Source organism: Archocentrus centrarchus, chromosome 13 (genome assembly GCF_007364275.1).
Source record: "Archocentrus centrarchus isolate MPI-CPG fArcCen1 chromosome 13, fArcCen1, whole genome shotgun sequence".
NCBI lineage: Eukaryota > Metazoa > Chordata > Actinopteri > Cichliformes > Cichlidae > Archocentrus > Archocentrus centrarchus.
This window is the reverse complement of record NC_044358.1, coordinates 13,821,717-13,830,441: the sequence shown is the minus strand read 5'-3', so window position 1 is coordinate 13,830,441 and position 8,725 is coordinate 13,821,717. Positions and strand designations below refer to the sequence as shown.

Below are 8,725 nucleotides of genomic sequence, written 5' to 3'. Positions count from 1 at the left end.
TTGCCAGCCGTCAGCTGACCGGGCTATCGAGGCTCGCTATACCCGGAGAGAACGCCTGACTCCCAGCACATCGTTTTCAAACCCTCGCTGACTTTCACTGCTGAGTGGAAGTAAAAAGCACACAAAGCTCACTCAGATGATCTCTAACGGCTGGTGTTTGGTTTATTTCTGTTTCATTTGTTCCTGAGCAAATTGGTTTGGCTGAAATTACAAGCTAAACAAAAGTTTGGCTCCATTGGAACAGCTTCTTTTCCACAGCGGTGCCTATCATTGTCACGGTTGCTAGGCGACATGAGCTACGCTGAGGTGAGGGCAGGCGATGCAGATATGAAGATTAGACCGTCCAGTTTCACAGCCGCTCACTTCCAGCCTTTGCGGTCTACGTAGGCCGAGTCTTTCGAAGGACGTGGTCCCTGAATGTGGACAGAGTGGAGGCTCTGTGCGTATGCGTGAAAAATAAAGACAGAGGCAGTGTGTGTGAACAGATTATTCATCACTTTATTGTTTCTGTACAAACAAAGAGCTGCTGCCGCCGCCGCCTCCTCTTCACACCCGGGAAGGATACAGCATCTGCACACAAACAGGAAGTACGCCATCAGAATAAAACCACCACACAGGAAGTACACATCAGGAGGAGAATTAGAGGAAGTGCTTTGTGAGAAGGTCTGAGACACACGAGCAAGACGAAGGATGCCATGATCATGACAGTGTGTGGGTTCAGAGGCAGTGTCACACAGTGTCACACCCTGCACTGTGAGCTTCTCTCAAACAGGAGGAGAAGGTGGCATCAGCTGTTGGACACCTGAAGGAACATCTGGCACAGATGTTCACCTGCTGGAAAACGTGTGACTCGTTTAATGATGGATTCACGCTTGTGTCTCAGCCAGCTTCGATCTTTGCGTTTTCTACCGAACTGGTTTAAATATTCTGAGACACGTCCAGTCAGGCTGGACCCGAGCCCGGGTCCTGCTGCAGCCCTGGGTCACCTGCTCAGACCCTGATGTTTGGAAGCAGAGAGCAGACCGCGTGCGGCAGTGTGGAGTGTGAACACATGCAGAGCCAGCACAGCATGCAGAGCATGCTCAGAGCATCGCTGAGGGGTCCATGCGTTGGAAGTTCAGGACGTTCCCCCATGAACTCTGAAAAGGGAGCAATCAGGACCAGAGGCCTCCACGCCCAGGCTCTCAGCTCCGCCTACTTCCTGTTACTTCTGAGGACTCTGAAGGTGAACAGAGCCTGTGCAGCTGGCTGCAACTACAAGGCAAAAACTAATCATTAAGACCAGGTTCGCATCTTCATCCAGAAACCAAATGTTTTTCAGGACGAGCTTTCAGCAATAGAAGAACTTTGAGTTTGGGGGGGGGGCATGAATGTGTTGTAGGGGGTGGGGTCACAGCTGGATCCAGTCACAGCACTTAGAGTTTAAAATAATTTGAATCCAAAAATCAGACAAACTCTTCTTCTGCAGATTTCTGAAACGAACTGAGGGGCGGGGTCTGAAAATGATAAACTTCCTGTTTTTATGGTTTCTGATCCTGAACTCTTGCCATGTCTCATTAAAGGATCGAACTTAAATGTGGAAAACAAAGCTGCTGATGACAATCATCAGAACATTGAAGGAATAATTCGTTAAGCGTCTGTGTGACATCAGAGCTGCCGGTTCAATTCCAGCTGAGTGAACAGGTTCCCTGACAGGCAGCCGGACGACCTCACAGCTACAGACCTGACGTCAACGGGAAGAACGAAAGCCGATCTGCGCACACACCTCAGCTCTGACCAGGCCGTCTGGTATTTCTACTTCCTGTTTGTTAATCAAGGCTCCAGCCTGGCGCCCGGGTAGCTCAGTGGTGGAGCAGGTGACCACATATCTATGTCGCATTGCTGTGCGGGCGGCGCGTGTTCAAGAGCCTGACGCCAGTTTGCCCACGTGTCTTCCCCCCGTTTCCTGTCTTTCTCCACTATCAATGAAAAAACAAGCTCCAGCCTGAGTGGCTGTTATCAGATCAGAGAACACAGTGCAAGCAGAAATGTGGGCGTGTCTAATATTTACCAATAACAGTCATATTTAGTGTCAGATTCAGAGAAACTTGGGTTTCACATGTGACTGTAAACAGCTGGAAATGCCTCCAGCTGTGGCCGCGCTGAAGAGCAGCTGTACGCCAACATGGAGGCCCGTTTACCCGCTCACCACATTTTAGACTGTTTCCCAGCAGGAGGCGGAGCCACACTGAGCAGAACTGTTTCATCCAATTAAATCAGCTTTCCCACATGGTTCATTAGATGCCCAGCATGCTCTGAGGGGGATGAGCTCCACAGGCTAAGAGTTCCCATCTCAGACCCAGATTACTTAGAAATGTATGAACTGAATCACAGAAACCAGCAAACTCCTGAAGAAATGAGATCAGAGACTCAATGCTGGACTGTGAGGTCATGAATCCAGCTGATCTGGTCATGTGACTCACCACTCTGATTCTGTGTCCGATGGCTTTGGCCGGCAGGTTGCTGCTGAACTTTGCTCGCACCATCCCGCTGTTTCCGTGCGCCCGGGTCACCTTCCCCCAGATCACACGGGTCTTGTTGGGCTTCCCACCAGGTGTCACCGTGTTCCTGTATGTGCACACACACAGTCAGAAACACACCAACCCCAACCCTAAAAGGAACAGAGCGAGGGTGGCGGCAGCTCACTTCTTGGCCTTGTAGACGTAGGCGCAGCGCTTGCCGAGGTAGAAGTCCACCTCGTCCCTGCTGTAGCAGCCCTCGAGCTTCAGCAGCGCCGTGTGCTCACGCTGGTTCCTCAGACCGCGCTTGTAGCCCGCAAAGATGGCCTTACTCCACAGTCTGAGGACAACAGAGAGACGGCGTTAGTCTCACTCACACTCACCGTTCAGTCGCTGCTTTAACCCCTTAACTGGCCTCTCCAAAAATCACCAAAAACGCCTGAAAAAGCATACCCAAATTAAATCAGCTGCTGCTCCTGAACTCTTTGGAGTACAGTAATCCCTCGCTACTTCACGGTTCGCTTTTCGTAGATTTTCAATCAATATTAGTGTAAAATATTTATTGCGGTATTTTCGCTGTTTCGTGGGTTTTTGCAGTACTCGTTCTTCACATGCATAGTATGTGTTGTACAGTAATGTATATATTTGGTGTATAAGTGTGTGGGGAGGGTTTATAAAAACTTAAAATAGTTTATAACTACTAAAATAATGTATAAGTATTAAAATAAATATAGCATCCCTACTTTGCGGGTGGTTGTGGAACGTAACACCCGTGATAAGTGAGGGATTACTGTACTGCAAAAGCTTGGTCTCTTTGTGAAGAAGACAAGCTATATTTTTCATTTCTGCAGTCAAAAATGCTGTAACTGTAATGAGTATGTAGCTATTAAGTTTGGAACACAGAAAAATTAGACAATTTTTGCCTCGCCTGGATTTTTCCTGTTTGTTTTCATGTAACTACACACTGAGTGTAGAAGGTATGGACTGGAAAATATAATGAAGCTGTAGAATGAAGTCTTTTTAACATGCATTTCAAATTTTATCAAGAAAGCACAAAAACCTACTGTTTTGTAAAGGTTTTTATGTGTTGATGTCCAGCTGTGGTCTCACATGTGAGCAGCCTTTGTTGTACAAACTTCAAATGGCTGTAACTCCTCAATGCTTCAACATACAGTCATCAATGAGGCTCTAATCAAAGACACGACCCTGACGAATCCTCTGATATACACAAAGTTACTGATAGTACAAATTAATTATAATTATAGACATATAAATCAGAGGTTGCTCTACTTTGTAAAAGAAGGAAAATGTTAAGCCTTCATTGACACCCCCCCCCCCCCAGTCTATGTTCAGTGATTCCTTCACACACACACACACACACACACACACACAAAAGCCTTATCGAGACCAACAACCTTCCCTGCCCCAACACTGCTCTTGTAAATTTCCATATGTAAAACACATACACAATAAAAGTGGCGTAACAACAGTGCACGGTGATATTTTCTGTGTAATGTTGCATGTCAAGCTCACCATTACATACTTATTTACATCTAAACGGCATATAATACGAGGACGAGCTGAGAATAAAACTAACACGTACCATGGATCGCTGTCGGCGTACAGCTGTTCGTTTGCCGGATTTTGCAGCGATAAAACCGGTCGAATCAGCAACGAAATCCTCTGATAAATAATAATCCACTCGTGAGTCATTTCGTCACTTCGTTGAATAAATATAGCCTGTTTTTGATGCATTCTGACAATCCGTTGGTGAGAAAAAGTATTGTAAACACTGTTTATGCACGACGGCACACAGACTCTTACTTCCTGCTCAGTTTCACGCAGGGAGGACGCACTGATTACGCAGGGAGTTTATGGCTTCATGTAAAAACAAATCCCACAGTGCCATATACCCACATGTCAGGAATTTTATTGGCTATACAACTGTGGTTTTGGATTTTGGGTCAGAGTCGACCAATTGGAGAAGATTTGGGGCAGGTCCAGAAAAGTCACATGTGTCTGCTTATTATTGGCTCTGGAAAACCCATTTCATAACATGATTGGCTAAATGAGGTGTCAATCCAATTCTGAGGGTCTAGTCTGTCATATAAAAGCATCGTAAGTGCAAACTGCAGCGTTACTGTGACGCTACGAGGCTTCAAAGTTGAAAAGCACTACAAACGGCCCGCGGGCGAGCCGTTGCCAGTTAATAGGTTAAATAAAGTCACCTCAGAAGCTTCATCCATCCCACAAACATGTACAGAACTGTAACACATCCCTGAAAGCTGGACAAATGAAAGCAGCAAACAGCCGGCTCACAGTCCAAACTCCACCCATTCTGACCCCCCATCCTGCCAGCTCAGATGTTACACCTTCACGCACGCACGCACGCACAAATTCTGTGTACAGACAATTCATGAAACAAAAGCTTAACAAAACACATTCAAAGATATAAAGTTATCCAGCTGTGCAGTAACCAGCAGTACAGTCAAATACTGAATAACGTATTAAAACAATTCTGGGCAACAAACCTCAATATTTTATTGGTAACATCATCACAAAGGACAGTTTTGCTGGTGTTTTCAATAATTTGGTATCAGACGGAAACTGACATGGAAAATTTCCTGAGCCACTTCTATCCAAAGATCGGAATAAAATCCTGAGAGAAAAACATCCAGACTGAACTTTCCTCACAGCAGCAGCGCAGCAAGAACAGACACACTGACCGTAGCATCATCCTTATGAAAACAAAATGAAAACGAAGTCGCACTGCTGCTGGAAACAACTCAAACGTGAGTTACTCAGAACCAACAGCTCAGCCAGCAGATCACAAACTGCAGAAACAGCTGGAGGATTAAAAAAACAAAAACACAATGACAATATACTAATAATCAAACTGGAACGTATGGGGTCAGGACAGCACTCCATCTCTGGGTGAAAGGTTAGGGTTTCACCGTATTCACCGTGCTGAGGTTTGTTCACCATCATCATCCGTATGGACAAAGGGCCGTAAGGATGGTCCCTGATAACGGTTATTTTTTCACGCTGCACATCACGTGTAGAACACCAGACGACTGCCGTCTCACAGCACAGCAATAGCTCAAAGGGACGGGCAACAGACGACTGTGTCTGTGGAGTAAAGCTGCAGCACAGACCAAGTGATGACCCCAAGAGCCACCCCACCACAAGCAACTGCAGCAGCAACAAGTGTGTATGTGTGTGTGCTCCAAGCTCACCTGCACATCACTGCCTGCCTGTTTGAATACAACTTTATTGATCCTGTCACTAAAAACTAAAACGAGAGCTAAAGCTGACATGAACAAGAGCTCAGCATCCTCATGCTCTGTGCCGCATAACTGAACTGACTCTGGAAGCTCATGATGTCACATCACTCACCTGGGCTCAGAGCTTCAAGACAAAATAACACACACACACACACTGAGCTGGACTTCTCTCATGTGACCACACAGAGTGAAATGATTGGAGCTCACCTTCCAGGCATCTTCGTTGTAGTAGTCTTCAGGTGGTTTCACCTGCACAAAAAAAGTCACATTAACACCTGAATCCATCTGTAGCATCAAATCATTAATCAGGCTTATCATTATTAGAAGCCTGGCTTACACTATACTACCAACCTGCTGCCAAATAGCACAGGTAAAGAGCACGGGTTAAACGCACAGGTAAACCGTGTACCTGACGGACTTTAACTGGCTGTGGCGTCTTCAGAAGACGCATCACCATGGCAACAGCCCGAACTGCACACAACAATGACTAATTTTGATCAGGTATCGCCTTGAACAGGTGAAGTGCAGACGTCACGTGCAGCTTGGCATTTCCTGCCCTTTAAAAGTTCATGAATGGAGGCAGCACCTACAAAGTGAAACCAAAACGTCACTGTTTACAGACCCCGAGACACTGATGTTGAACCTGGCTGAGGACACCTGGTAAGCCACAGGTGCGCTACAAACTCCTCAGGCAGGTACGGAGAGCGCGGCCTCGTGTCTGAGCCGAACAAAGCGATCTTTATATAAAAAAAATCCCGCTCGGGATCCGTAGATCATTGATCACCTGCGCATCAACGCGTCCCCGCAAACAGGAGACGCGGTGCGGCCGTTTAACGCGATTTAACGAGAACCAACGAGACCCTGTAAGCAGTTCAGACGGCTGCTGCCGCCGGTTTGAGATCGTGCCCGTCAGGAGCCGCCGGAGCTCCGGGAGCCCCGCGGGGACCGGAGAACCGGGGTTCACACGTCCCTGAAACTAATGCACATGTCCGGAGCCGTAATCGTACCCCGGGAGACGCTCCCACCCTCCGCTAGCCGCCGTTAGCCTAGTTAGCCGCTCCATCCGAGCCGAATCTCCGCCATCAGCGGGCGAAACGCGGACCCAGACCCCCCGATCAACGGAGCCCCGGCCGGCACGGGGTCCCGGATGATTATCAGCCGACCCCGGGACCGATCAGCAGAATTTTTGGGGGCGATGCCGTGGACATGTTGGCTCACCTGCGCCGCGTCCACAGAGAAGGAGGAAAAGAAAGGCCGAAAGGGGTGCTGGGAAATTACTGCGAACAGAGGTGTCCGCGCAGCTGCCTGAGCAAAAAGGCGGGCTTTCTTTTTCCGCTTCATAAACGTTAATGAATCAAACAAAACATCCGGAACCGCTCGAAAAACGGCCTAAAACACTTTCATAAGGTTTCTTACAAAGTTTATAATGTCTGAGTTTTTACGACGTGTTTCATTATTGAGTCAACTGCTTGACTTCGTATATGCAATATATTATTTTTAATTGATTAAACTCTTTTTAAAAGTTCATTTTAAAAATCAAGTGCATGTTATAAATGCAACTAACGCCAGTTATTCAACATAGTAATTAAAAATAAATTCATATTTATTTGATTTGTGAATATGGAGGCGAAGGTTGCCTGATCAAAATTAAATAACTACATGACTCCAATAACAAAAATTACAAATATAACCTATAATATATAGGTATAAAAAAACTCAAATTAAAATACAAACATTTTACTTTTTTATATTAATTCTTTTTTTTTTTTTTACATTTTTACATTTCTTCTTCTTAGGTTACCTGCTGATTGCAAATTACACACAGGTGTGAATGGTTGTCTGTCTCTCTGTGTTAGCCCTGCAACAGGCTGGTGACCTGTACAGGTGACCCTGCAGCTGGGACTGGCTTCCCCACAACCCTGAGTTGGACAAGTGGAAGAAAATGGATGGACTTATTCTTCTTCCTGCTGCTCCCTTCAGGGGGCGCCACAGCAGATCATTTGCCTCCATCTCATCCCAGCATCCCCCTCTTCCACTCCAACCCTCTGCATGTCCTCCTTCATCTATGAACCTCCTCTGAGCTTCTCCTTCCTGACAGCTCCAGTATATCCACCCTCTCACTTCTGCACATGTCCAAAACCCTCTGAGCCTCTCTGACTTTGAGCCATCCCTCTGATGGACTCATCTCTAATTCTGCTTGCTCCCGATGAAGATTGACATCTTCAGCTCTGCCACATCCAGCTCAGCCTCCTGTCTTTGTGTCAGAGCCACTGTTTTCAAACCATCCACCATACCTCCACCTGCTCCCTACCCTCACTGCAGCTAACTGATCGTCTGCAGAGGAACGGTTTATTTGAAGAGTTTCAGTCAGGTTTCAGAATTCATCACAGTACAGAAACAGCATTAGTGAAGGTTACAAATGATCTTCTTACAGCCTCTGACAGTGGACTCATCTCTGTTCTTGTCCTGTTGGACCTCAGTGCAGCTTTTGATACTGTTGATCATAACATTTTATTACAGAGATTAGAGCATACTATAGGTATTAAAGGTACTGCACTGCAGTGGTTTGAATCATATTTATCTAACAGACTCCAATTTGTTCATGTAAATGGGGAGTCTTCTTCAGACAGTAAGGTTAATTATGGAGTTCCACAGGGTTCTGTGCTAGGACCAATTTTATTTACATTATACATGCTTCCCTTAGGCAGTATTATTAGAAAGCATTGCATCAATTTTCATTGTTATGCAGATGATACTCAGCTTTATCTATCAATGAAGCCAGATGACACACATCAATTAGTTAAACTGCAGGAATGTCTTAAAGATATTAAGGCCTGGACGACCTCTAATTTCCTGCTTCTAAATTCAGATCAAACTGAAGTTCTTGTACTCGGCCCCACAAATCTTAGAAACATGGTGTCTAACCAGATACTTACTCTGGAT

At 46.0% G+C, this 8,725-nt stretch overlaps 1 protein-coding gene across 2 annotated transcripts; it reads right to left on the bottom strand.

The window, feature by feature from the left end:
- Positions 1 to 474: 474 nt before the first annotated feature.
- Positions 475 to 7,115, bottom strand: rpl35a (ribosomal protein L35a). 2 transcript variants are annotated; one of them, XM_030743455.1, is made up of 5 exons: positions 7,001 to 7,115; positions 5,990 to 6,031; positions 2,686 to 2,838; positions 2,463 to 2,607; positions 475 to 570 (listed from the first exon to the last, which is right to left on the bottom strand). In XM_030743455.1, the coding sequence occupies exons 2-5, from the start codon at positions 5,998 to 6,000 to the stop codon at positions 547 to 549; spliced, it is 333 nt and encodes a 110-aa protein (XP_030599315.1). In that variant the 5' UTR covers positions 6,001 to 6,031; positions 7,001 to 7,115; the 3' UTR covers positions 475 to 546. The 2 variants fall into 2 exon arrangements, with proteins under 2 accessions (XP_030599315.1, XP_030599316.1); XM_030743456.1 differs by lacking the exon at positions 7,001 to 7,115 and adding an exon at positions 6,134 to 6,158.
- Positions 7,116 to 8,725: the final 1,610 nt, after the last annotated feature.